The sequence below is a fragment of the Rhinolophus sinicus genome, linkage group LG01 (assembly GCF_036562045.2).
Source record: "Rhinolophus sinicus isolate RSC01 linkage group LG01, ASM3656204v1, whole genome shotgun sequence".
In the NCBI taxonomy this organism is placed as follows: domain Eukaryota; kingdom Metazoa; phylum Chordata; class Mammalia; order Chiroptera; family Rhinolophidae; genus Rhinolophus; species Rhinolophus sinicus.
The window spans coordinates 192,474,199-192,500,659 of NC_133751.1; the positions used below are offsets into that span (position 1 = coordinate 192,474,199).

The window sequence follows — 26,461 nt, forward strand, 5'->3', positions numbered from 1 at the left end:
GCACTTTCACATTTAGGCACAAACAGAATTACCCACCATAAGCAGAGAAGCGTGCAGATATGAGTTTCAAGGCAGACATAGATAGTGTACGTACACACACACACACACACACACACACACACACACACACCGAGCACTGTGGAATCCCTGAGTAATTCTATTCCTGAGAGGTCGCACTGATCCCCATTCTCAGGTTTTCAGCCTCAGAGAAGTGACTGCTCTGCCCACTCTCTCCAAGATACATTGTGCCATCATAACATCATGCTCCTCTATTTGTATCCCTTATCCTTCAAGGTCAAGGGCCAGACTCATGACCAAGGCCACCAACCATCCATGGAAGCCAGGGACTGAGGAGCAGGGAATTGAGTGATAGTTCTTCCCTCCCTGAGACTTCTTCCTAGGAAAGCTTTCCTTGATCCACAGCTGCTATGGCTGGCAGCCTAGCCAGAATTTTCTGCACATAAAGACATCCGGTTTCTGATCCAGCTGACCCAGCAGCTGGCTACCAGCTGTCTTGTGCTGAATGTAAGGCACTGGGTTACCTGAGGACTCACTCAATTGTACCAGGGCTTCCCGCTGCAATGGCGGAAACAGTCCCCAGTGCTGCCAGCACATTTCTAGCTAGACAAGAAAGGTAGGGTTAAGGGGGTGTGATTTGGGGACCACCCCCACGCCCCCAGTATAGAGTGCCTGGAAAGCCTCAGGACTTACAGCTAGGGGTCCTGCTTGCCTAGTGTCCCAAGGGGCTCAAAAATTCAATGGGACAGTGGCCTCCAAGCCTGTAAACTTGCTCTCCCCTTTGCCTAGACCCTCTACCCCAGACCTTCACTCAAATGCTTCCTCCTCCCTTCTCAGACCTCACCTCACACATGCCCTTCTCAGAAAGGTCAGTCCGTGTGAATCAGCCCCTCATGCCCACTCCCATCACTCTCTCACCCATCATCTTCTGTTTTGGTTTACCCCCTTCAAAGCACTTCTCACTATGTGAAATGACCTTGATGGCTTGTTTCCATGAGTGTCCTCCAGCAGAAGGTGAGCCCCGTGAGACCCTGCCTGAGAGATTCAGCACCATCGTCCCAGCGCATAGCCCAGTGTGACACATCACAGAAAGGTGTGGCAGGCCCACCGCTCTGGCCACACAAGCGGCTGGGCCCAAGTCCCACTCTCAAGTTCTCCACTCTGGGCCTGGATGTCGACCCTTCTGGCTTCCACTTATCTGCAGCCACCCAAGGCCCACCTGGTCCTGATACTACCTATGCCTTTCTGTGGGTCAGATCACTAAACAGCATGAAACCCACAGAGGCAAAACCAGGGGCAGCCCTCAGGACGGTGGATGACACAACCGGGGCACTGCCCTGGCCCAAGTTAAAGGCCCGTGAGTATATTCTAGCTCTGTCACTACTTGCCGTGGACCCTGGCCATGGGCCTGCCCTCCCTAGGCTCGGGCTTCTCTCCTGTACAATGAGGGCGCCCTGGATCGTCCTGTGGTAGCTCGTCATTATTCAGCTTTGGGCTCACATTCATCTCCTCTGAGACGTAGTCCCTGACCACGAGGATTAAAATAGCCCCACACCTCTCCCATCAGCTGTCATCTCCACAGCACGCTTCTTTCTTTCCTGACACTAATCACTATTTGAAATTGTTTTGTTTGTATATTTACTTGTGTCATGTCCATCCTTCTCGATAGAATATCAGCTCACTAAGGGCAAAGGACTTTGTCCTATTCAACTAGATAGCGCCAGTGCTTGGAACACAGCAGAATGCCTAAAAGTTGCCAAATGAATGAATGAGTGTGTCCGTGCCCTGCTTCCTGCCTGGGCTGCTGTGGATGCCAACGAGACCACGTGGTTGAGAGTCCTCAGTAAAATTTTTAATGCTCTCCCAGCAGAAGGTGACTTCTATTGAGAGCGTCTGTGATCGTCCAGGGCAGGCAGCAGTGACATCAGCCTCCTGTAGACTCATCCAAACACTGAAGCAGTCCTGCTGCCAGGACCAAGAATGGCACTGCCTTCTCCTACAAGCCACCTTCTTACACCCAAACCAATGTGTCCCTCACTGCTCTCCAGCACCAGTCTCAGGAGCCAACTGTACTGCCCACCTGTGGGCACATACAGCTACTCATGTGCTGATGTCCCTGAGCTCACACCCCTCCGGGCTGGCACCTGAGTATGCACACTTGGTACATCCCCCCCAGGCACGCTGTTCCATCCCACATGGGTACACAAGGCTAGTCCCCATGCACAGTGAGCACACACACCACATGTGCCCTGGGCTGTGAGCCCAGGAGACCCACCTTCTCTGCGATGGCTGGCCAATGGGCACAATCTTATCCTCATAGAACCGCTTCATGGCAAATCGGTCCAGGGCCTGGTCAGCACTGAGGAGAAGACAAGTGGTCAGAGGAGCCAACTCGCAAACCCAGAGCCCCTTCGCCACCCCAGCCCCCACCCCAGCTTCTCCAGACCTGCAGAGTCCTCCAGCCAACCTGTGCTGTGAAGCTCTCAAGAAAAGAGGGCCCCAGCATCTCTCCATCCTGTGTGCTGCAGTGCTCGGCACGGGAGCTTTGGAGCCAGCCCTAGTTTACCGCTTAGTTACTAGCCCTGCATCTTGGGGCAGCTTCCTTAATCTTTCTGAACCTGATTTTCCTTTTGTGAAAATGAGGGTGATAATTGCTTTCCTCGAAGTGTGTTCTGGCGATCAAGTGAGATAACATCTATAAAGAGCTTGACGCATGTAGGCACATAGTAGGTGCATCGCAAGTGCTCACCTTTAAGTAAAGATTAGGGAGGGTTGGGTTTCTTAAAGTCAAAAAAGTGCTGTCCTACTGACAAGCCCTCCACAGAACATTCTACCTATCTTCAAAGAGCACTCCGAGAAATCCTTTTAAAATGAAGAGAAAAATCACAGAGGTCCCCACTTCTTGACTCTGCAACAACTTCCCATCACTCTTAGAGTAAACCCCAAAGTAGTCCTTCTTACGGCCTCCAAGGCCCCCAGGCTCTGCCACCTTCCAGCTTCCCCTCCGACTGCTCGTCCCCACACTCAGCTCCAAACATGCCAGCCCCTCACACGGCCTTCCCACCCCAGGGCTTCATCCTTCTTCTTCACTATGCCTGGACAGTTCCTTCCCCAGACTTCATATGACTCCGCCTTTCCTGCCCCCCCGCCCACTTAACTGAGTCTCTGCTCAAATATGGCCTCCTCTGACCACATACCACCCCCTCCCACTGTCTTCCTCTAGTCTCCATTCTTTCACAGAACTTACCACCTGCCATTCCTGATGTACCTGTTTACTTAGTTAATGTCCATGAAGACAGGGACCTGGCTTTGCCCACTGCTCGTCCCAGCACCTAGAACAGCCCCTGGCACGGTAGCTATTCAATAACCATTGTCAAATGAATAAACCAATAAATGGATGAATTCCTCTGCCTCTGTGCAAAATGGGATCAGAATAGGACTCATCCACTGCTTGTTTCCTAGTCTTGCTCCAAAACACCTAAGCGGCAAGACAACCCGACTGGCCAGACACAGGGGAATGGATGAGAGAAGGTCTAGATGGTTCTGCTGGACCCAGATCTGATCCAACATTTCTTTCTGACTCCCTGCCTGCTCACCCAGGGAAGCAGAAGGCAGTTTAGCAAAGAAGAGTAGCCCCAAGAAGTTGGCTGTATGGGGTGTCTGTGGATGGGCCTGCTTCCCAAGGCTGTCCCACCCAGACGCTATAATGGGATGCACTCTCCTCTCTCCTGCCCTCTGCCACAGGCGCCTGCCTCTGAGATCTGGACAGGCACCTTCTTCTTTCTGTGGCTCCTTGACCCCACCTTGACCCCAGCACCTATTACCCACTATGTCTTTATCCTCCCGTCCCAAGGAAGGGAGAGGCAATGGGTGGGTCGGGACAGGGGGTTCCTACTGTCAATATTCAGAGGCTGGGAGGTTCAGGGGCCCTCTTACCTGGCCGAAATGTTGCTGTAGTGCATGTAAGCTGCGATGACCACACCTATCCTGCCTCGGTTTCCCTGAAAGAGCCCCAAAACACAAAAGCCTTTATTTCTAAGGCCAGCTTACTGCTCCAGGGCCCATCCAGAAGCCTTGGAGGAAAGGGGGACAGAGGTAGGAGAGAGGGGTATGATCCTAAGGGAGAACAGGATGAGGTAGGGGGATGCAGAAGATGGAAGAGGATGGGGGCTGAGTCTCAAAGAGAAAAAACACAGCTGGTCACCCACTATACTTTAGACACCCACAAGCTGGTAACCCCCACTTCTTGGGGGCACCCCCTGGGACAGAATCGGTCATCCCCCAGAAAAGAGAACACACACACACATAGACTTGCACACTCACACAATCCAATGATACAGGCAGGCGTATATACACTCATTTAGGATATACTCATGCAGACACACACACACAGACACACACACAGAGATACACACACACACACAGGCACACACACAGGCACACACAGACACACAAAGACACACACACACACACACACAAAGACACACACATAGACACCCACACAGAGACACAGACACAGACACACACAGACACACACACACAGACACATACACACACACACACAGACACACACACAGGCACACACGCAGACACACACACACACACACACACACACACACTCCCTGCTGCCCCTGCTCTGACCTTATTGTGCAGAACGACGACGTTGTGGGGGTCTGCGTTGAGCCAAGTGTCCATGGCCTTGCAGACACTGCAGATCTTCTCCAGGGCTGGGGTGTGGAGGTCGGGCCAGCCAAATTCCAGTACCTGCAGCCCAAGGCAAGAGTATGAAGTGGCAGAAGTCCAGACAGTCAGCCAGGGGCGGCAGAGTCAGCACACACCCCAGCGGCCGGACCTTAGCTCCTGCCCTGCCCATCAGCCCAGCTGGGAGGTGGGGTGTGGAGGCAAAGGACACTGACCAGGGCCAAAGACCCTGGGCCTGCGTCTTGGCTCTGCCACTGTCTCACTGTGGGCCTCAGGCCAGACGTGGCCCTTCTCCTAGTCTCATTTGTCATGCGTGCATAAAACAAAAGCTTGGAGATGATGACCCAAGGTCCCTTCCACATAACTCTGACCTCAGAACATGCTGGGGACCCCCACACTTCCCTCAAGCTCTCTTCCCACAGACACCCCCAAGGCCTGCTTGGGGTGCAAGAGGACAGAGCAAAGGGCTCCTGGTTGTTTGTGGCTCTTTTCCAGACCCTGGACACACACATCATTGCTTTTTCAGGCCAGCTCAGAGAAGCATGAAGGGGACAGAGGGCAGATCTGAACAGCAGTCTTTGGGTGCCTCAAAACTTTTCTAAACTCACAGAACTTTACAATAAAAGAGAACTGCTGCTTGGAAGGGCCCAGAGGGCACATCTAATCCAGCCGATCCACTTTCAGAGGCGCAAACTGAGCCCAGAGAAGTCTGTCGACTGCCCAGGGTCACACAGTGTCAGACACCAAAATCCAAAAGCAGGGAGCAGATATCTGTGCAAAGCCCCACACACAGCCACCAGGCAAGCAGGTGAAAGCTGGCACTAAGAAGGTCTACATCAGCTATTCTCTGCCAGTTGAAAGCCAAAATACCTTTCAATAAAAGTGAAAATCTCACAGATCCAGCCACCCCCCAGAGATTCTATGTTCTCCCCAGGGCAGGACGGACCTGGTTGGAAATGACTGTATCATCAAGCTTTGTTTTCTGTAATTTGTATTATGGAAACGATTAATACATTCTTTTCCATTTTCCAAATAGAAGATGGCACTGTAACTTTGAATAGGCTTTGCCAACTATCACAGCACTTTCCCCCAAGATTCTACCATGGGAACCGTGGGGAGAGGAAGCCTAGCTCTCTGTTCTCCTTCTCTCCCAGGCAGGTAGAAGCCCGCACCCCCACCGGACATAGGCTCACCTTAGCGTGGAGCTTCGTGATGTCAGGTCTCCGCTCAGAGAGGTTGAAAAGCTAGGAAGAGGAAAAGGAAGAGATCGTGAGAAGGCTCATGTGTTTCCTCTCTTCTCTGCTGGAAATTCCACCCACACGTGAGCATACGTGGGATCCCATCAAACACACGCACTGACCAACAGAAACTCAACTATTGGTTCTCAGGATAAAGAGGGGGAGAGAGGGAAGTATAGACACTCAGCCACTCCCCTCAGGGAGCAGACATCCTGAACTGAAGATGAGAAGAGAATGGAACCTGTCGCAGGTCCCACATGCCACCCCCAAGGTGGGCATCTCCCCACACTGAATGCAACCCGGTGATGTGAAATGTTAAGTATTTGGCCATCTCTGGTTTCCATTCCACATGCTGACTTTAGAACCTTACCCCATGAAGATGCAATGACTCTGGGATCGCACACCCTCCATCAGAGGGTACAAACAGTCCTGGGCGGGCTCACTCAGACCCTCAACACCCCTCTCCCAGTCGATGCACTCCAACACCTACTCACATCCCATGAGAATCGCCCAATCTCTGGACTTCCTGTCTCCATATCTACCTCACTACCCAGGAAACTCAAAGACTGCTGCATTGTCTCCTGGGGAGAAAAGAAGACCCCATGACCTGGAATGGGCAGGATGGAGGGAGGGTGTCATAGCACAGAGACCCGTGAAATCCTGGACCCCTGAAATCAGGAAGGACCTTAGGTGGCTTCTAGTCCACTCTTGAGCTGCATAATGCAACACAGTTTATTATGTTAACAACAGCTACCATTGGAGTGTCCACACCTGCCAGCCCGTGCTAAGGACTTTAGATCTACTAGCTGCCTTAATTGTCTCAACAATCACAAGAGATGGGTAGTGTTATTAGACCCATTTTACAGATGGGGAACCTAAGGCTTAGTGAGGCTAAGTGGCCAAGATCAGACAGTTAGTAAGAGCAGAGCCAACATTCGAACTCAGGACTTTCTGATGTTTAAAGCCAGTTTCTTAGCAACGCCCGACACAGCTGATGAATGGGCCTCTGTAGTGGGCTGAATAGTGTCCCACAAAAATTCACTTCCACCCGGAACTTCAGAATGTGACCTTATTTGGAATTAGGGCCTTTGCTGATGTAAGTAGTTAAAGATCTGGGGATGAGATCATCCTGGATTTAGGGTGGGTCCTAAATCCGACGACTGGTGTCCTTATAAGAAGATGAGAGGACACACAGATAGTCACAGGAAAGAAGGAAGGCCATGTGATGATGGAGGCAGACACTGGAGTGTGCAGTTATAAACCCAGGGTCACCAAGGATGCCGGGAGACACTGGAAGCTAGGAAGAGGCAAGGCGGGGTGCTCTTGTGTAAGATTCAGAGGAAGCACAGTCTTGCTGACACCTTGATTTGGACTTCTAGCCTCTAGAACTGTGAAAAAATAAATTGTTGCTTTAAGCCACCTAGTTTGTGGGAATTTGTTACAACAGCCCTAGGGACTGAATTTGGCCTCCCACGGCCACCTCTGCTCAAACACTCCAAGGCAGCCCCTCAAGGTTGCACCGTCTGATCCATGGGTCCAGCCCACATGCACCTCCCTATAAAGTGGGCCTGAGACCTCAGCTGGGGCCAGGAGCAGTCCAATCTCCAGGCCAGCTTTTCTGACATTAGAGGAGACCACCAGTGGCCACCTCATCCACATGTGTGAGGTGATTCTCCTGGGCCAGGTACGACCCCGGGACCGGCAACACAAGGTCCCTTAAGATGCACTCTGTCACAGCTCTGCCCCAACACTTCTCCAGGGTGCCGACGGTGCACCCGCTCTGCCACTTCCTCACACTGTGACCTTAGGCAAACACCCCACACCTCTCTGTGCTCTAACAAAACCTGCTTTCTAAGGCTGTCCTGAAGCTTAAATATGTGGAAAGCAGTTGCAACAGGGCCTGGCTTGTAGCAAGTGCTCAATAACATGGGCTCTTATTGTTCTTCTCGCCTCCTGGTCACACGCACACACACGCACACACACAACTTGGTTCCAGATGCTGCATTCTAGCTACAGATACTCCTTATAGCAGAGTCAGGCCGTGAGAGAGGCCAGGGCCAACGGCAGCTGAAGGCAGAGAGACGGGAGAGTTGGCCCAGGGTGAGTGGGCAGGGAGGCCAGCAGCGAGCAGGCAAACAGAAAGGGCAGAGGGGCCCTGGGCAAGCAGACCAGAGGCCAGTCCTCACCAGATAGTTGCCTCCATGTTTGGACTTGAGCATCTGGGCCACCTCGCGGAGGTTGTTTCGGAAGTTCTCCTCGTTAGCTGTGCTGGGGAAAGAGACGGCGATGATCCGCTCCGTGACATATACCAGGTCCAGCTCACAGCTGTCCTCCATGTTCCGGCTCACACTCATGCTTCTGGGGAGACAGGCAGAGAAGGGGGTCTGGATCAGAACCCAGCACCCGCAGGGCGAGGTCCAGATATCTGCACCCCCTGCACACTGTACATGGTCCTCATGGCCAACCCAGGGGGCTTGGCTGCTCCCTGACCCAGAGCGAAGCCTGTGCAGCCATCAAGGCCAGCCTGAAGAGAGCTGGGCAGGGGTTGGCAGGGATCTCGGGCCGCGTCAGAACCAAAGAGTGATGACACCAATCCTAGGTTCCCATCAATCCTGTTGGCACTGCCTTCACCCTCGATCCCAGAAGTCAGCGCCAGGGCGAGAACTAGCCAGGAATCCAGGATCTAGCTCTGCCTCCCCACACACTGTGGCCACCTGGTGTGGCAAAAGTCTCTCAAAGGATCCCGGGACGGCTCCGGAAGAGGAAGGAAAGCCTGGGCTGGGTGCTCTCCAGCATCCTGGAGCTGAGCCTTCTGCTGCCCTCCCCCTGCTCTTGAGCAGTGGAGTGGGCGGGGAGGCCTCTAGGGGGAAGGGGCAGCTCAGGTGACTCGCTCACCTGGACTCCAGGTAAACCAGACCACAGCGCACATTCCAGCCCTCCCCAGAGGCAGGCCGGAGGCAGGCCGACTCCTGCCCTTTGTTCCCTGGCTTTCTCCCCATCTCACAGCTCCCACTGCTGCCAGATCAGCTTTGTGGCAGTGGCCTCCCCTATTTCTAAGGGCCCAGGAAGCAGAGGGCGCAGAGCTTTTGATGCTGCTGCGGTGGCAGGTGGCCCCCAGACAACCCAGCGCCATCTGAGCTCCTCAGAGAGATGGGGAGCCCCCAGGACTGGGCACTGGATGAGAGGAGGTAGAGGCTCACGTATTGACACCTCCGCCCGATTCTCTCCCAGGGGGAGGGTCCAGGGTGCCCACTGGGATGTTGATGGGAAGGGCAAATGGATCTTGAGACAAGGAAATTCCATTCTGAAGCCCACCTGTAGCTTCTAGGGGACCTCACAAGCTCCCCACCCCCACACCCCCTTACCCCATCACCAGCTCACCCTCTCTATCCAAGGTGGGCAACACTCATATTTCATTTTGATAACCTTTCACTATAGCAGGATAAAATTGAGACTGAAGGAGCAGAGAGAGGAATACCACTGGGGTATTTCAAAGCAATAGAGCGGCACTGGGGAGGGGAGCCCAGGACCCCGAGAAGTGGGTCAGAATCCACATCCCCACCAGAGTTAATTCTGAGCCCAACGGTGCAGATGGGGTTTAAAGACAGGGATGCCAGGGGTGACATGAGGCTTCTCCATGGTGGTAATGACAGGACCATCCATGAGTTGCAGTAAGAGCACACACAAATTTGACCTCTGAGCCCCAGCCATTCCTCATCCCTAAGATAAGCTTCTCTCTGCAGCCTTTGGAGGTGGAGCTCCTACCTCAGGCCACTGCCTACCCCATGCAGAACAGCGCCACCACCCAGACAACCTCAGCACTGCACTCTGTACCCACCTATCCCAAGGTGGTTCTCGGCTATAGGGGGAGGAGAGGCTCTTCTAAAGGAACACTCAGATCTGTGGTCAGCTGGCAGCTGGGCCACAATCTGCCAGGGGCTTCATCCACACACCAGGCCTTCTCTGCCCGAGGCCCCATCTTCCTGGAGCCAGATGCTCACTCATCTCAGGAGCCTCAAGGGTGAAGGTGAGGCAGAGAGGGAAGGGCCGAGCCAGAGAACCAGGGAAGCTGGATGCAGGGAAAAGAGTGTCTGTATCACAAGGCACTGAGTCTCCTGTTGTGACCTTTAACAAGTCACCTCACCTCTCAGGCTCAGCTTCTTCATCTGCCAACTAGGAATCAAATACTTACCTTGCAGGGTTATTACAAAGAGTATATGAGAAAAGAATACAGATCAAGGCTGGCTTCAAGGTAGAACTCAAAACATCACCTTTTCCAAGGGGCATCTACTTGCACCCTCTCACTGTGGCTTTCCCGTCTGCCCATTCTCCCTACCACTTGCTTTATGATTTCGGTCTCAGACATCCAAAGGCATGACTTACTGGGCACACCCACAGTGAGCTCACTGCCAATGACCCTACCCCTTGCCCCCCATAGACCAGGCATACCTGATGGGCTTAGGATGGGACTGGACACTCGCGGTGACTCTGGTGGAGCCCTGGGAAAGAGAGAAGCGAAGCAGCATTATGGAGGAGACAAGCAGAGAGCTGTCCATGGGTACAGTCAGGCCCGTGGGCAAACACAGATTCTCTTCTCCCTTCTCTGCCAACATTCCAGCCCAGGCACCCTAACAGCCCAGCAACAAAGCAACCCAAAGCCAAAAGCAGTCGATGCCAACTCCACATGAGTGGGCCAGCATGCGTGCGAGCCCCCAAAGAGACAGACTTTCCTTCCCCCAGCAAGGAAGAAATCCCAAATGCTAAGAATTGCACCACGCCTGGGCTAGTGCCATCTGCACTGAGTACACACTCAATAAAACAGTTACTAAACTGACGGAAACCCATTTCATCTTGATTCACTGGCCGTCATCATAGTAACCCTGAGTGGAAAATATAGCCTGCAAGCATGGAAGAAGGAAAGGTGAGCGATGGCACCCTCTGTCTGACTCTAAACCTTTCTCCTCCTCTCCTTGAAAGCAGCAACACCAAGTCATTCAATCAAAAGTTTAGAGACGACAGCAGCCAGGCAAAACATGTACCAACCAAAAGCAGCGTGAGGCAGCAAATCGTGCTCCCAAGGACCCACCACCCATGGTCTGTTACCCTCTTGCCCACTCCCATTTCCAGGGTTGTCTACTTGCACAAAACTAGGCAAATGGACCCATGTTGTTGACCAAAACATCCCAGGGCACCTGATGGTACAGTGACCAAAGTGTAGGGTCAGAGTCCCACAGCCCCCTGTCGGGCAGCCCGCATTACTTAACGAGTCTGAGCCTCTGTAATGTCATGTGTAAAATGGGGCAATCCATATGGGGTTGGTAGAAGATATAAAGGAATTATGTATATAAGGCACTTACAATTAAAAGGGCAGTTAGAGATATAACCAAACCTCCTACTCTATAGAAAATCAAAACCCTACATCACCTCTACACCAGCTGCCACCCACCCTTTCAGCCCCCTCACACGATGCAGAATCAGATGCCCAACTTCTAGAATCCCGAGCCCAACAGGAGTCCTCTGAGCCCACTGGGCACCTTCCAAACATCCCTGGGCCTCCCGGAAACCAGCCTTTCCCAACCACCAAGTTGCAAGCACCTCTTAGAGGACGCAGGACGGCAATCTGCCAAGAAAAGGAGAAACTGAGGTAACAGTGACTCACCCCCAAGTCCTGATGACCAGCAGGATTCACCCTCAGACTTCGGGCTTGACCACTGGGGCCCCAAGAGGAGGAACCCTCTTCAGCCCTCTCCAGACCCTGCAGTGCCAACAAAGTAGGAGTGGGTGGGCTGGGAGGCCTGGCTCCCAGCTGAGCCCAAAGTCTGGGCAGCCCCGCGAAGAGGACTCTCCATCCAGCCGCCCGTGAGCAGGCTGTGCCCGGAGTCCCCTCAGCCTGGGCTCCCACCCAGCTCCGAACAGCCCAGCCTCGGCGGGCAGCAGGAGGAGGAAACAGCCAAATGGGGCTGTCGGGGCGGAAAAGTTTCTCTGTCTCCACAGCTCTCCTGGCCCTGAGGACTTGGGTTTGCATGAGTCAGGCATGGGGTGGGGGGGACAGGAAGGAGGGGTTGTGTTTGGTTTTCAAGCCCCAAACCAAGCTGTTCCAAAACTACCCACCCAGAGGAACGCAGAAACCCAACACTTCATCCATCTCCATTCCCCTGGTCCCTGACGAGGAGTCACTGAGCCTCCCCAGGCCGTAGGCCCTGCTCCAGGCCCCAGGGCCACCCTGCTATAAATAGCCCTTTGGTTTTCATCTGTTGCTGATCCACAGCCACTTTTGGAGGAGGCCACCACAGCTGCTTCAAACAACTGGAAGCCACAACTGTAGCCAAGGCTTGAGGTGTGGCCAGGACCACAGGTCCAGGCCCAGAGAGCCGCAGGGAGACAATGGGATATTGAGATGGGCCTGGCAAGGGGACTGGGGAGCTGAGGGGCACAGAGGGGACCCTGAAGTTGTCATAGTGCAGGGGTGAGAAGGATGAGCAGGACCGGAGAGCTGGCTCCCGTTTCACCACCCCCCTTCCCAGCGTTACAACACTCCACATTCCTCAGCCTCCCCACCCCAAAAAAGCCAGGGAAGATAAATAAAAACTTGGCCTCGATCGAGTCTGGCCATGCCGCCTCCAGAGGTGATAAGACAAAGTCCAAGCCCGCTCTGTTCCACCAGACCGGCCAGGGAAGGGGAGGCAGAGGAGGAAGCTGCCCTGGACAGTGACCCCACCACAGAGTATGGGGACGAACAGCTGGATGGTCATCCCATGATGAATCACTGGGCTGCCCTCTAACTGACGGGGCTTCCTGTTTTCCGCAAAGTTTGGGGGCATGTGACACTCGCTGGCAGAAAGCAGACATGCACGGGTGACACGTCTGAGTGTTGGTGGACACAGAGCCACAGGGAGAACCAGAAAACCGCAAATGGGCTGGGGGTGGGGTAGGGGTGAGCAAACACAACCGAATGCTCCAAAAAACACAGGTGACCTCACACACAAGGCTAAGCTGGAGACGGCGCCATCCAGCGTGCCTCATCATGCAGGCCTTTTTCAAGAGGGCTTGGAGTCAGTGAAGAGATGTGGTCATCCCTGCCACCCAGCATCGTGCTCATTCCCTCACGCAGTAAACCTTCACTGAGTGCCACCGGCTGCGTGCCTGGCAATGTTCTCGGCACCAGGGACCAGAGGAGGAGAAGTCCCTGACCTCAGAGAGCTTATATTCTATAAAGAAAGGTACTCATCAATGGAGCCCTGTGAGAAGAAGCCCCTTGGTCTCACTGACCCATCTGTAAAATGGGTCCAGCCCAGTCCCATGTGCTTTCACATGATTTACCTGCTCCACTTGGAACCCTTAGGGAAAACTACCAGAGGGCTATGCAAAGAGTACTACAAATGTTTTATTTGAAAAAGAAAAATAAGCTCTCTGTCTGCCTGTAATGTCATTCTTTTTCTCTCGGAGGCTCTCAAAGCCCTTTACCCACATGGTTTTGAACTTCTTTCCAGCCCCTCCCCAGCCGTAGATCAATAAGAAGACTTTTGATCCAACTCCCTGGGCACCAAGAAGAACTCCCCCCTATCATCGTCACAAAAATAGTCTTTCCTTTGCTGAAAGGACACCACAAAAGGAAACTCCACAGCCTCCTCCACACAGGGTCTTACTTCTCTTACTATCAGGAAGTTTCTCCTTGTATCTAACTCTTGCCCTTCCTACTGTAGATTCAGCTAACTCTTTTCGCCTGGTCCTCACTGCTGGTCACCACTCAGGCATTGCTGAGCGCTCAAGGACTATGGCCCTCGGCTCTGTTATCCGCCTTCTCCCCGCCGCTGTACAGCAAAGAGCGGGAAGGCCAGCACTTGGGTGGGGTTGGTTTAGAGCAATGACTGTGTGGGAAGAGTCCTGCCTTCCTTTGAGGCCCACAGACCAAACACAACAGCTCTAAACCAAAAGAAAAGCTGTTTCCTGAACCCCAGTCCCCAGGGGGCACAGTTGAGAGGAGGGTCTGTAAGCAACACCAGGGGGCCATGTCAGGCAGCCAGAGATTGGTGACCGACCTACGTCAGGGGCCCATCCCCATTCCTACACCTCCTCTGGGTCTATGGCCACCCCCTCCACCCCCACACCAGCCCCTCCAGCCACACCCCTTCCTCTCTCCTTCCTGCCCACCAGCCTGGATTTTTCCAAAACAAAGTGCGACACAGCACACCATCCACAAACTCCGCTACACACCAACCCGGCAGAGGAAAATGGCTATTCCTGCCCTGTGAGTCCTGGGCCGCAGGCCAGATACAGGAAAACAGCTCAACAAACAGGCACATTCTCACAACAGCAGGCCCAGGATTTCAATCATGCCGCCACGAAAATGGGTCCCCTCACCTGGGGCAGACTGCAGGAGAGCCTACCGGCTGGCAGGGGACTGACTCCATGACCCAGGATCACCCAACCTGGAATAGGTGTCTGGGAGCCTTAAAAATTGGGTTTCCTCTCTTTTGTAGTACATAGGCCATTCTGGAATCTGCTTAGCCCTTACCCATCCCTGACACACACATATTCATCCTAGATCAACACTTTCTCCTAAAAATAAACCTCCAGTCCCAACTAAATGGCCACCTTTTTCTTCCCCAGGACCAAGAGGACACACCCTCATGTCAAAAAGTTCTTCGTGATGTCTAACTTCACTCTCTCTTACTGCAGGTTTACCTTATAGGATCTGTCTGGCCCAGGCTGGGGTTATGGGAGCAGCAGCTCTAGGACTTGACTAATAAAGAGTGTCCAAACCATTGGCTAAAAGGCTTGGTTCACACAGCATCACCCTGTCCCCAGCCAAGGGTTAGGCATCCTGGGTAACACCAGATCCAAGCAGTGGTCCCAAAAAGAGGTAAAAAAAAAAAAAGGCGTTCATTGAGTCATTGAGCTCTGCCAAGCCTCTGTTTACACATCTACAAAATGGGGCCATAGCATCTGCCATAGGGGATGTCATGGGGATCAAAAAATACCCAGCCCAGCTCCTGGCCCTCAGTCAAAATAACAGTAATAAGAAAAGCTCACATTTACTGAGCATATAGTACATGCTTTGTGTGCATGGAGCCATTTAATCCTCAGCAGTAGGTACACGAAAGATTAATTTCTCCCCTGCACCCAGAAACATCACACGCTTGGAAAACGGCCCCTCCCCAGTGCGGTGCCCCACTCATACCTTGAACAGAGGCTTCCCCACTAGTTTGAGAGGCATGTCCCTGCCCCTCCTGGAGGACACCGTCGTGCAGGGCTGCCCCAGGGCAGTGTGGCAATGGCAGTGGCAGCGGGCTCGCCACAGAAGTGAGGCCGGCCGCCTGCAGGAGCTGCCTCCTGCTGCCCCAGCACCTCCCTCTGGGGCCCTCCCCACCATGGGTCAGGCAGCTGTCAGATGATAGGGCCTCATGCCATCAACAGCTCCCCCTGTGCCAACCGCCAAAACCACTCCCTGTTCCTCTGCAGATCAGAGCGGACAAGGATGGAGAGGCCAGCCGAGGGGCAAATTGTCAGAGAAGACTGGGGAAGAGAGAGCAGGGCCCAGCTCTGTCAGGTGTCTGCCCCGGGGGTGTAAGCGCAAGCCCAGACACACGCATTGCTCACAGCAGGGTTCTGGGAGAGCCCCTCTGCCCTCCTCTGGGATCCTTTCAGTAAAGGAATTTGCTCATTGACTTCCACCAAAAATTGGTGGGAGGAGGAGCACGGTGGGACAGCTTGTCCCACCTTTCAGCTTCCTCCTGAATCAATGGCTCTTAAGCCACACAGACGATTCTGCCATTTTCAAAGACCTCTCTCCAAAGGAGCGGAGCCTGCGGTTCCCCTAGTTCTGATGACTTTCCAAGGGCTCAGGGGTCCCTCTTCATCTCTCCTTAGTCCCTCTTGCTACAGGGTTGCCCATCCTCCTTGCCCTTACCTTGGTGACAAACTCACAGAGCAAAGCGATGGGCAAATGTGCTCTGGATCCAGCTGAGCTGGAGGTCAAGGCCAAGACTGCAGCTCAGTATGGAAGTAGCTGGGGGCTGCTCACCACTGCATCCCCTCCTCCCCTGCTCAGCAACAGAGCTGGGAAACCCCCACGTGCCCTTCTGCAGAGGAGGAAGGGACACCCCACCAACTAAGACAGGAGAGAGTTATCACCCACCCACCACCATTCCCTCTGGGCACCAGGTGCCCAGCCACATCCTTCTCTGCCCCCTTCAAACACTTACGTCTTCCTCAAGGCTTTTCCGTGTGTTTCCACCCCGGAAGGCTCCTTCTCCCTGGAGACAGAAACAAGGCAGTCAGAGAGGGGAGTCAAGGAAAGCAGTCAATAGGCACCAGGTGTTTCACCTGCTGAGTTTAGTAGGGGTGGGGGTGAGGGGGTTGGCAGAAGGGTCTGGAGGGACTTGGTTGTTTGCTTCACTTTTTTTTCCCCACTAAAGGTGCCTCAGAGCTAACCAAACCCTCTTCTGTGTCTCATAACCACTCTTATGGGAGATATTATTATTCCCATTTTGCAAATTAGAAAACTGAGGCACAGATAGGCCCTAGATTTGTCTACAGCCACCCAATTAGAAGTTTGGAGGAGTTAGGATTTCAACCCAAGGCCTCCATCTCCAAGCCCATTATTTCGTGTGGGCCATTGCCAGGAGACACCTCTCAGCTGCAAACCTCGGTTTCCCTACTGCAGGACCCACCCACTTTCTTCCCTTCCTCCTCCATGCAGCCTGGAGGAAATTGCCTCTGCTAAGTCAGAAAGATGTTTGGAAAGATCTGCCTGGCTTCCTCACTTTCTACATATTTAATAAAGAGGCCCACATTTAACCACTGACCTCCCCCTCTCCACTCCCACCCCTGCCTCTCCTGCTCCGTCTGCCTGCCTAGTTCCTCAGCAATCCATTTCTGAACAAAGACTGGTCAGCTGCCCTGCTTGCAAAGTCACCCATGTCCCCACCACTTCCCCCAAGTTCCCCAAATCTACTCCAGAAGGATGTCCCCAAACACAACTGTTCACTTTCCCCAAATGCATCTTCCTCTTTCCAGCCTCCCCAGATTGTTCCCCCCCACCCCCACCCCACTCCGCCTACTGTCACTCACCGTGTCCACTACATTCTTTGGTACACTCTCAGTGTTGATGGGCTGCGGAGAAAGGGAGAAAACAGTGTGAGGAGAAACATCCCTGGATTGGTTCTCTCCGGGGCTGGTGGCCGTGAGGGGCAGCATGCCTCCTGAGGCAGGACATGACGCCAACCCAAGACTCAGACGTCACCTGGTTGTCCCAAGCTTGGGAGACACAGTTTGGAAAATGAAAAACATCCTATAGGTACTAGAAACATCCAGCTTGACAAACCTAACCCAGGCCTCTGCCTCAGTCACCGACCCCTCAAAAAGGAACAAGGAGAAAGTAATAGTCACTCTTGTTCCTCCATGACTGGCATTTTCACTGACACCAGATCATTTATTCACAGGAACCCAGTGAAACAGGTACTTTTATCACTTTTGAGCCCCACTTTACAGATTAGCAAAAGTTAAATGAGTGGCCCAAAGTCGTGGACTGCTAATGGGGACAACATGATTTGAGCCTCACCTTGGGCTCTGCGTTTCTTGCTCTTTGTGTAAAATCGCAGCAGCCAGAGTGAGAGGCCTACCAGAGTCCTAAATCTTCAGTGGACTTTCAAAGCCCCCCACCATTGGCCCCGCCCCTTTGCAGACCTCAATTTTCATGCCCTAAAGCTCTGCTCCATCCAGATCACCCTAGACCCCCTTGCTTACTCCCACATCCAAGCATATGCTTGTGAAACCGTTTCCCCTCTTTTCCTACAAGCTTTCCTCCTCCATGAAGCCCTCCCTGAACACCACAGCAAGGAGAATTCTCTCTCCCACCTGAACTCCAATAAGCCTTGCTGTCTATGCCACTTATCTGGTCCTTAGCATATGAATAAGCTCATCATGGGATCATGTCTTATTCCCCAACTATTGTTTTATTTGTGATTCTTAGCCCACCTGCCTCCAAACCAGATTCAAAGCAACAGTTTTTCAACGCAGTTGCCATATTCCTCATGCCAGGGACTGTGATTTATGGATCGCAGGCCATCAATAAACACCTGTGGACTGATCCTTTCCCTCACCCTGCTGCCACCCTTCCCCTTCCCAGACCAGCAGAAGTGCTTCCTGCTAAAGGCATCCTGAAAAGTGGGCTCCTAGGGCTCCCCCAAAACAGGAGAGAAACCCCATTCTAGGCTACCTCCTGACCACAGACTCTAGGGTTCCGTTTCCAACTCGGCAAAGTGGGTGAAGGGGCCCTTGAGCCACACAGAAGGACACGAGTACGACAGGCAAGGTCATGAAGCAAGCCTTTGGCAAGATAAGCGTGGACCCGGTTAAGACAGAGTGTCTCAAAATAGGTAATGCCTGCCTCAATCCCATCCCCGGGGCCTGAGGAGTGAGCTGTCTGTGTCTGAAGACAGGGGGATGGACAGACTGACCTCTGAAAGGTTCTGGCCCCAGGGGGGACAACTGGGCAAAGACGGGCATGGAGGAAGAAAGTCGGCTAAGCTGAAGGCAATGGCGTTCTTTCTGGAAATGGCCCAGACTTTACCCCGACTGCCTAGAAGACCAGAGGCTGAGGCCAAAACTTCCTTGCAGGGGATGAAACCTCCTGAGTAGTTCAGGGCCAACTCAGTTTGGAATGGATGAAGGAGGACAGCATCCAGGATCGGGGTAGGAGGTGGGGAGGGGCATCAGCCACCCCCCAGCCCCCAGGTCGGCTCACCTGGAGTCTGAGGAGGGCTCTAGAGGAGTACAGATACCACATTTTTCCCCCTCCAAGCGCAGCCCTAATCCTCACCCAGACACTTCCCAGAGCCCCAGCTCCTGAGCTACATGCCACTGGGCAGGGGGCAAATAAGCCCACGAGGAAATGTGGCCCTCTGACCCCCGCCTGCCTCTTCTGGTCTGGGGCTCTGTAACACTCCCGTGGAGAGAGCCCGTGGGCTGGAGAACTGCCTCTTCTCTGGCCCCCGAGGGGAGGAGGAGCCCTCCTGAAGGGCAGATCACAGGGACCTTCCATGCGCACAGTCCACACCACAGAACTGAGATCTGAACCCAGCACCCCCAACTTCAAAGCCTTCACTCTTCACTCTGCTGAACCAGCCTCCCTGGACTGGGTGGGTCAGAAAGGATAGAACTGGGGTGAGATGGAGAAGTTGGGGAGGAAGTGCCTGTCCCAGGCCATTACAGGCCCTGAAGAGCCCTCGTCAGCCTTTTCGGAGGCCTCGAGTCTGACTCCCCACAGAGCAGAGTGTGAGCCAGGGGGCCTTGACCTTGAGTGCGCCTTGGAATCGACTGTGTTGACACACAAATGCTGGCCCTTCCCCAAAGGGTTGATCCAGTAGACCTCGGGCGAGACCCGAGAATGTGCATTTCTAACAGGTTTCCAGGTCAAGGGATAACACTTTGAGAAGCACTGGTCTCAGCAAACAGCATCCGTATCGCTGGGGTCACATCCTCGCTCGCTCTATTGCTAACTGTGTGACCTTAAGCAGGTCACACACGTCGTCCTTTCTGCTCCTCAACAGCACTGCATGGCACTGTGTTGTGAGAATCAAACACATGGCAGCACAAAGCACTTCGAACAGGACCTGGCACTCAGAAGGCTCTCAGTAAATGCTAGCAGTTATCTGTCGTCTCCACCCCATACTCCCCAGGCCCAGCCCCTCCCCAGGCCCACCCTGCCCCACCGTGACCCTCCTGCCCCACCCCTCCCAGGTCTGGCACGAAGCTGACCAGGGAGTCCGAGTCAATATTAGAAACCACAGGCCTCAGCAGTGCAAGAGAAACTTCTCTCCCTGCCAGCAATCATCTGAACACCGTCCCTTTGGCCCCCACCCCTTCCCCAGTGCCAGCTGGAGGCCGGCCACAGGAAGACACTTGCCAGCCATCAGATGCCTTCAACTTACTGGTCGAGATGCTTTCTGAGGAGCTAAAAATTTCCAAAAACCCCTCCTGACCTAAACACCCAGTGTTTTCCTGCAGTGTTTGCAAACACGGCCCAGTATGCATGCTGTGCTCCCCACCCCTCTCCTCTACCCTAGCCCTCCAGGGACTGAAGTCCTGCTTCTCTGTTTTCCCAGGCCCTGCCAGCTCTGGGACAAATGGGAATGAAAAAAGCAAGGGACTGGTAACATGAGGGTGGATCTCTCCTGAGGCCACCCTGCCCCAGGCCCCGCAGGGAGGTCTGGGTATGCTGTAGGAAAGCTCCCAGGCCACCAGAGCTGTGGTGGCAGCCCCAGAGCTGTAAGGGCCAGTAGAGCCCCACTAGGCCTCAGATGTCACCCTACCTTAAGCATGCAGACACACACACACTCACATATACACACACACATTCCCCACACCCATCCTTGTACACCATTCCTCAGAACATCAGCTCTGGGAGGGACTACAGATTCCATCTCCTCCCTCCCCATTTCACAGATGGGGAAACTGAAGCGCAGAGAGGTATGACTCGCCCAGCCTCTCAGAGTGAGGTTCATGGCAGGAGGTTGGCATCAGATCTTGTAGAGCTCACCGCTGAGCTCACCTCGCTGCCCCTCAGCCAGTCCCCAGCCAGCCTGTTGGCAAGGTCAGCTGGGCACTTCAGGGTCCCTGATGGGTCTTCTGTTCCTTCCCCCCTGAGATTCAGCTGCATAAGGACAGAGCAAATGGAGCCCACCCACTGCCCAGTCCCAGGACAAACCTGGATCTTAAGGACCCAGTCTCTCCAAAGCTGACAGCAGCTGACCACAGCCTCACCAGGGGTCTTCCAGAATGTCCTTGCCCCCAAGCAGGACAACTCGAATGCAGCTCAGGCACAGGTGGCAGAGTTTGGACCTGGCGGCACCGGACAGCCAAGCCTTGCTCTTCGTGGATCACTCTGCTCTAAGATCTGAACCCTGGAGTCTGGAGCAAGGCAGGGACTGGGATGAGACGCTACGGGCAGGAAACTCAAGGAAGCATTCATTCTCAATTTGCTGAAAGTGTGCCCACACAATCCTGAGAGCAATGTCTCCTCGTATCTTGCACCCTGGCTGCCTAGTGGCCTGCCTCTTCCTGGCCTTGGCCTAGAGATGCCTTTTCATAATGTTAATGCACTAACAACTCCCCATTAAGTGCTGATGCAGCCCTGGGCACAGCATTCGGCTCTTCACCTTCATGAGCATCTCTCCTCACAAGCACCCTCATAACCAATGTGCTCAACGTCAGCAGTACCCCATTTTACAGGTGAGGAGACTGAGGGTCCGTGAGATTAAATAACTTGCGCAGGATTACACAGCTCGTCGGCAGGTAGGAGAGCTGGTATTTGAACGCTGCTCTTTGCATGCCCTCACGCTCTGTCTCCTCTCCCTGGGGAAGATCTTCATTCAACTTAAATCAACTGCCCTCCTATCGGGAACAAGCTTTCTGTGACTTAAAGACTGACTGCCTCAGGTCCTGAGGAGAAAGAGATGTCTTCAATGCACTTCCATAGGAAGAGGAGGAAATGCACTGCAGTAGGAGAGACTGAGACCAGACATCAGAGAGAACTTCCTGAATGTGAGGGGTTGTAAACCACAGGATGGATAAGGGACGCTGTACATCCTTTTCTCAGTTTGTTTTTCCAAAAAAGGACATGCAACCCCTCCCCATGCCCACCGCCAACTGCGTGGGCCCCAGGAGGAGCCATTCTGCAGAGGTTGGGGTGGCTGGGACGACTGCCTGGAGTTTCACACAGTAGGACATGTTGGTGGCCTGCAGGGAGGGTGGGCTGGGAAAAAATGTATCTGTGGGCAGCTGTTTTGGAGGGAGGAAAAGGCAGAGGGCCATAGAGGATGGGGGGAGGTGCCCAAGCCAGGGGCTGGGGGGAGGGGGGCTGGCGCAGAATGTAGACTCAGCCTCCAGAGGAACATTCCGTCCAGAAATTCCTCACACCCTCCCCCTTTCCACCCCTCCAGCATTCCCCACTCTTGCCCCCTGGGAGGCCTGGAATCCAGGCAGTTTTTCATGCCAAAAAGACCCCGTGACATCACATCTACTGCCATGGCGACGAACTATGAGGTCACGGGCAGCACTGCCTATGAGGAAGGGAAGGGAGCTGGTGGGCAGGGCCATGGGGGCTGGGATGTCCTCAGCCCCAGGACCCAGAGCAAGTTATTCCAGGCTCGCTTGTTCCAAAAATAGAACCCTAAGCAGATGAAGGGAGGGGGCTGAAAGCAAAAAAGAAAGGCAGGGAAGTGCCATTTACTGGGCACTTAGAGGGGGTGTGGCAGGGATGGCACATTATACACCCCATAGCCTGCCTAGGGGGACTATCAACAGATAACAAAAATAACTACAGCAGTGGCAGCAGCAGCAGCAGGAGGAGCACTTTGAACCAAATGAGGAAACTGAGTTTCCGGGGTGGTTGGCTAGCTCCATACAAGCCCAGGTCTACACCGCAAAGCCTGTGTTCACCCCTCACCACATGCTATTTCCCACCATCCTGAGAAGGGGTTGCTGACGGGAGCATGAGAGTCAGGCGCAGGAGGGAGGGCGCAGAGCAGAGGGCTGGGCCTGGCCAGGGTGGGAGGGGAAACCGGCAGCCTGGGTCCCCTGAGTGTTTGGGTGAAGTTGCTGCAGGGGCCACATCCTCTCCCAGGCAGGCAGAGGCCACCAGAGAAAAAGAACAAGCTGGATGTGATTAAATGGAATGTGATGCCTGCTTTTCCCTGCACCCTCCCCCCCGCCCTCCCCCCCCCACACACACACACACACTGGGGAGGGGCCTGGGCAAGCCCACTCCTGTCCTCAGGCCTTCCTCAATTCACCCTGAGGGTCCCAGCATCCAACTCCCGGCGGAGGCTAGGCAACTTCGGACACCCCCACCCCCCAGCTCACACCCACTCACCAGTCTGGCCTCAGCCAGGCTGGGATATTTCTCGCCCCCTCCTGCCAGGCTCCCCACTGGGTCTGTTCTCCTCATCAGCCAGGTTACTGGGAGTCTGCTTCTGTTGTGCCTTCCTCCAGGCCCCTCTGGCTGCCCTTGCCCAAATCCTCTCCACCCCCCCCCCCACGCTGAGCACCTGCACCAGCCTTATTTGGTCTTCCTAGCCCTCCTCCTGGCAGCACCCGCACCAACGAGCCACATCCCACAGCTAACAGCCGACTCCCGGCTCTCAAACCCAGCTTTGGGTCACTTCCCCACTCAAGGACTCATGATGGCTCTCAGTGCTTGGCTCTTCAAGATCAAGTTCTCCAACTTGACTTTTGGACTCCTCTTTTATGTGGCCCCTTCCTCCTGGGGTGGACTCCACTGCGTTTCCCTTTCTCCTCTACCTGCAGCCTCTGCTCACACCTCCTCGCTGCCCACCATGCACGCCATACTCGTTCCCACCTCTGTTTCCACACTCTGGCTGCTCTCACCAGCAGCCCAACCAGAGCCACCAAAGTAAGACAACATTGCCTGCCCTCCCCCCCAACATTGCCTGACCCCCAGCAAGGGCACTGGATTTGGCCCAGCCCCCATTAGGCTTGCTAATTTGTACTAAGGCCCTCCCCCATCTCTGTTTCAGCCCTGCCACTTTCTGGAAGGCCCCTTCTCCTTCTTCCCTCCTCTCTTTCTCTTGCTCAAATTCTAAACTGGACTTGGAGGCAGACTTCCTCCACCATCACAGCACAACTGATTGCTTCCTTCCCTGCACCCTAAGGCTAACTCCGGTCAGAACCCCTGAGTCAGGCACTAATTACTTTCCACAGTATAGCTGTCTCTTTCCCACTGAGCATGGTCCCCTGAGGGCAAGGCTCTTCACGCAACTGGGACCTCTCCCAGTGAGGGGGATACAGGAGGTGGTCAGCACATTCATGGATGCCCTGACGTCCAGGGACCGTGCCCTTTCACAGCCCAGCCTGACAGCAGGACTTCAACGGGCCCTGAGGACGTCCACCCAAAGTCTCCCCAGGGAAGCAACTTTCCATCAGCACCCACTTACTCCTAACAGGGGTTGGCAAGTATGTGCTCCAGTGACGGACAGCAACTCCCCCAGACAGGCCTGTTGGGCCACTTTACGTGTTAGGGAGCTTTCCTTTACACCCAGGTCTCCTGCTCTCTGTAAGAACCTCCACCTACCAGGCTCTGCTTTGGGGAGCAACAGAAAATAAGCCCATTTGTCCTTCAACATGTTCTCACTCCCATTCTGCACCTGCCCCTTATTTTCCTTCTCCAGACTAAGCTGCTCTAGCTACTGCACAAACTGGGATTTCCAACCCCCTCACCACTCTGGGGGTCTTCTTTGGAAGGCAATGCCCAGAGTTGGCTCTCTCCTTTGAAAATCAAGGCTCTCTAGGGCTCTTGTCTCCTGGCATTGCTCCATTTCCCAGAAGCTCCCAAAGATGGCCACCCATGGCCCACCCTGTACTCTAGAATGAAATTCATCAGGGACTGGAGCTCAAACTAACTAAAGTGACCCCTAGCCATTTTCTATGATGGCAGTGCCAGGGTTGAGGGGTTAATTAACATCACAGCCTCTCTTCTTCCATGAGGCAGTATGGTGACTTCTCGCCCAAATCTGACACTAGGACACCTTGGGAAAGTCATTTGAAAACCTCATACCCATTAGGATACCTACTATCACCAACAAAAAAAGAAAGAAGGAAGGAAAGGAAAGGAAGGGAAGGGAGGGAGGGAGGGAGGGAGGAGGGAGGGAGGAGGGAGGGAGGAGGAAGAACGAAAGAAAGAAAGGGAGGAAGGGAGGAAGGGAGGAAGGGAGGAAGGAAAGAAAGAAAGAAAGAAAGAAAGAAAGAAAGAAAGAAAGAAAGAAAGAAAGAAAGAAAGAAAGAAAGAAAGAAAGAAAGAAAGAAGAAAGAAAGAATTTTAGCAAGGATCTAGAAAAATTAGGACCTTGTACACTATTCGTGGGAATATAAAATGATACAGCCACTGTGAGAAACAGTATGGCAGCTCCTCAAAAAAATCAGAAACAGAACTACCATATAATCCAGCATTTCCACTTCCGGGCATAAACTCAAAAGAATTGAAAGTAGAAACTCAAAGATGTAGTTACACACCCATGTTCATAGCAGTATTATTTGCAATAGTTAAATTGTGTAAGTAACCCAGTGACCACTAACAGGTGAACGGATAAGCAAACTGTTATATACACATCCAATGGAATATTACTCAGCCTTAAAAAGGAAGGAAATTCTGACACACGAAGCTTGAGGTTATTATGCTAAGTGAAATAGCCCAGTCACGAGTGACCAAATATTGTACTATCTCACTTATATGAGGTACTCAGAGTCATCAACTTCAGAGATAGAAAGTAGCATGGTGGTTGCCAGGGGGAGCGGGAGAGGAAGTTTAATCAGTACAGAGGTTTTTGTTTTTATAAGAGTTCTAGAGGTGGCGGTGGTGATGGTTGCACAGTGATATGACTGTACTTAATACCACTCACCGTATTCTCAAAAATGGTTAAGACAGTAAATTTATGTTATGCATATTTTACCACAGTAAAAAAATTAATTAGATTTTAAACATCTTGGGGCCTCAGTTTCCTCATCTGAAAAAGAGCAGGATTTGACTAGATAGCATCTAAAGTCCTCTCACTCCTGTGGCTCTAAGCCTGATCCATGCCCACCTGCCTTCTAGAAGGCCTGGCACTCTGGTAGGAAAGGGCCTTGCATGCAGCCCCATCATGAAAAGTGTCTGGCACCAGGTGGGTGCTCAGGAAATGTTTGTTAGTAGAATGGATGGCAGACAGAGGGATGGAGAGACCCTCCCCAAAATCCCAGGCCCACTGGCAAAGAGAACAGCTTGCTAGGTACACTTCTGGCTGGTGCTGTTTAGAAGAAATCCAGAAGACGTCCACCTGGCAACATCAGGTATTTACATTAGCAGCAAGCATAGAGGGTGCCTGGGAAGAAAGCAGAACCAGGATTCCAAAACCCCACTCCTGACCCAGTCCCGGCCCCAGCCATCGCCACATGACTGTGAACCAGTCACCTAGCCTTTCGGAGCCTGTTTGCTCTTCCACACAACGTGCTCCTCCCACCCACCCAGGATGGGTTCACACCTGCCCGGACTTCACACTTCACCACAAGTTACCATGGGCTCCATGGCCCAGTGTCAAGGGAAGGGCTTTGAAAAGTGAGAGTGACGTTTGTCATCATTTGTCATTATTCGTGGGAGGTGCCAGACAGCTGAGTCAAAATCCCAGGTTCCCACTGAGTATCTCTGCGGCCTTAGGCCTCCGGTCCCCTGTGATGCTGGATAATCACAGCAGCTGCCTCACTGCGCTGTTGTGAAGAATACGTGAGTTTTTTTGTGTAAAACTTTCAGAATGAAGGTGGGCAAATAGAAAGTTCCACACAAGGGCTAATTTTTCCTATTGCTCTGATTACTATTATAAGAGAAACCAAGCTGGCATTCCCATTCCCCAGGCACCTCTTCCTCCACAGGCTCCCACCCTGACTTTAGATTCACAAGGACATTTCAAGCCTTCTCCACGGGGCTGGCCTGTCTCTCCTGCCCAGGGCCCCTG

General features: G+C 53.3%; 1 protein-coding gene across 27 annotated transcripts in view; it reads right to left on the minus strand.

The window, feature by feature from the left end:
• Window positions 1-26,461, minus strand: part of TNS1 (tensin 1) — a 222,287-nt gene that overhangs the window by 82,571 nt on the left and 113,255 nt on the right. For 15 of the 27 annotated variants that reach the window (XM_074312991.1, XM_074312995.1, XM_019717740.2 and 12 more), the window contains 9 exons: window positions 17,031-17,072; window positions 16,163-16,213; window positions 11,617-11,712; window positions 10,407-10,456; window positions 8,144-8,315; window positions 5,913-5,963; window positions 4,660-4,782; window positions 3,955-4,019; window positions 2,294-2,377 (listed from right to left, as the gene is read on the minus strand). In XM_074312991.1, coding sequence (XP_074169092.1) covers window positions 2,294-2,377; window positions 3,955-4,019; window positions 4,660-4,782; window positions 5,913-5,963; window positions 8,144-8,315; window positions 10,407-10,456; window positions 11,617-11,712; window positions 16,163-16,213; window positions 17,031-17,072 — 734 coding nt within the window. Of the gene's footprint in view, window positions 1-2,293; window positions 2,378-3,954; window positions 4,020-4,659; window positions 4,783-5,912; window positions 5,964-8,143; window positions 8,316-10,406; window positions 10,457-11,616; window positions 11,713-15,138; window positions 15,295-16,162; window positions 16,214-17,030; window positions 17,073-22,833; window positions 22,919-26,461 lie in introns of those variants that run through there. The other 12 variants (XM_019717741.2, XM_074313037.1, XM_019717743.2 and 9 more) reach the window with 6 other exon arrangements.